Genomic DNA, 1,771 nt, shown 5'->3' with positions numbered 1-1,771 from the left:
ACACTTCTCCCAGTATTCCTGCCATTGCTGGAAACACTGCTGGAACGCATCTTTTGGAATGGCCATCAGCCGGTCCGTCGGATTCAGCACGATGTCTTCTCTCGACTAAATTCGGGTTCCTTTTAGCAGCATTTTCAGCTTGGGAAATAGCCAAAGGTCTCACAGAGCCATGTGGGGAGAGTACAGAGCGTGACGAACCACAGGAGTATTGTGTTTGGCGATGAAAGCCCAAATCAGATGCGCAGAATGGGCGGATGCGTTATCACGATGGACACCAGAGGTAGTCAAATATAATGGCGGATGATTCNTTTAAATCTGCTAGTTCTAGTTGAAAAACTGCTTGATCAATATCACTAAAAGGCAAAATATTCAAATCTGTAGAATTGATTTCAAGTAGTCTTAATAAAAATGATAAGGTTGCCTTTTCCTTTCTAAACTCTTTAAATCTCTTACCAAATCTCAATTTCATATTTATCACTATTTGTGCAAAATATGTTAAATCTTTTGAAGTATGATCCTGTTGATATTTCTTCAACATAGGAAAATGTAGCAATGTGCTAAATCCTGTTGTATTTCTCTAAGTCTGCAATAAATAAACATAATTTTTGTTCAAAAGCAAGTACATCTTCTAAAAGCAAAATAGCAGTATTTTTCTTCCCTTGCAGTTTCTTGTTTAGTGTGTTTAAATGTGAGGTCATGTCCACCATAAAATAAAATTTTTGTAACCAATCGTGATTATTGAGCTCAACATATTCAAGATCTTTTTGCTTTAAAAATAATTTTATTTCTTTAATGCAAGCAGCAAATTGTATTAACACTGCTTCTCTGGAAAGCCACCTTACTTTATTGTGTAAAGAAAAAGAACAGAATATTGGCTATTGACTTCGTTAAGAAGTTCACAAAATTGCTGCTGATATAATGGTCTTGCCATTATTTTGTTCACAATTTGTACAACCAGGTCCATAACTAATGTTATTTCCTTCAGAAAAGTTTGCGAACAAAGTACCTCTTGATGGATTATGAGGTGAAAAGAAAAAATGTCATGCAAAATTTGTTTTTTAAAAATAGAAACAAAACCTTTCTTTTCAGCTTTCATACTTGTGTACTTTCATACTTTGATGCTCCATCAGTTGCAATTGATACTATTTTATTAATATCAATATTTTTACTTTTCAAACAATTGGTAACAGCAGATTCTATATCCTCACCTCGAGTTTGTCCAGTAAGTGGCAGTATATCAAGTAACTCTTCCTGAGTTTCGTCAGAGTTAACATATCTACAAATAACTACAACCTGTGCAATATCATTTGCATGGCAAGATTCATCACAGGCAATAGAAAATCCTGGTGTTGAACTTAAATTTGTAATCTGCTGACTAGTTACATCTTCTGCCATACAAAATAGTTCTGTCTCTTACAGTTTTAGTGGACAATGGCATGTATTTTAATTTAGGAATTATTTCCGTTTTATTTTTAAAATTGCAAAAAAGATACTCAGACATTTTAATAAAACAATGTTTCACAAAATTGCCATCCATAAATGACTTTCCCTGTTTGACTATTTCTAGAGAGGCAACAAAACTAGCAGTAGTTGTATTGTTACTTGATTTTATCCAATTTGAAAATGTACCTTTACTTAAGTTCATTTTACATTAAACTTCTTCTATTGCCTTTCTTCTTTCTTCTCTCTTTTGATAAGTGTTTGCAAATGCTTTATGTTTGTTTAAAAAATTCCTTTGTACATTTGATTTTTTGTTATTATAAAACTTTTC

General features: G+C 32.9%; 1 protein-coding gene across 1 annotated transcript; it reads right to left on the bottom strand.

Annotated features, from left to right (window-relative positions):
* Window positions 1-262: 262 nt before the first annotated feature.
* Window positions 263-1,395, bottom strand: LOC111636460 (general transcription factor II-I repeat domain-containing protein 2-like). The gene is made up of 4 exons (XM_023381720.1): window positions 1,099-1,395; window positions 624-767; window positions 454-577; window positions 263-375 (listed from the first exon to the last, which is right to left on the bottom strand). Exons 1-4 carry the CDS (start codon window positions 1,393-1,395, stop codon window positions 263-265), a joined length of 678 nt encoding a protein of 225 aa, XP_023237488.1.
* Window positions 1,396-1,771: the final 376 nt, after the last annotated feature.

This window comes from Centruroides sculpturatus, unplaced genomic scaffold (assembly GCF_000671375.1).
Source record: "Centruroides sculpturatus isolate CEXI.00-Female unplaced genomic scaffold, Cexi_2.0 scaffold964, whole genome shotgun sequence".
Taxonomy (NCBI): Eukaryota; Metazoa; Arthropoda; class Arachnida; order Scorpiones; family Buthidae; genus Centruroides; species Centruroides sculpturatus.
The sequence above is the reverse complement of the archived record's forward strand: the minus strand, read 5'-3'. Positions and strand labels throughout refer to the sequence as shown.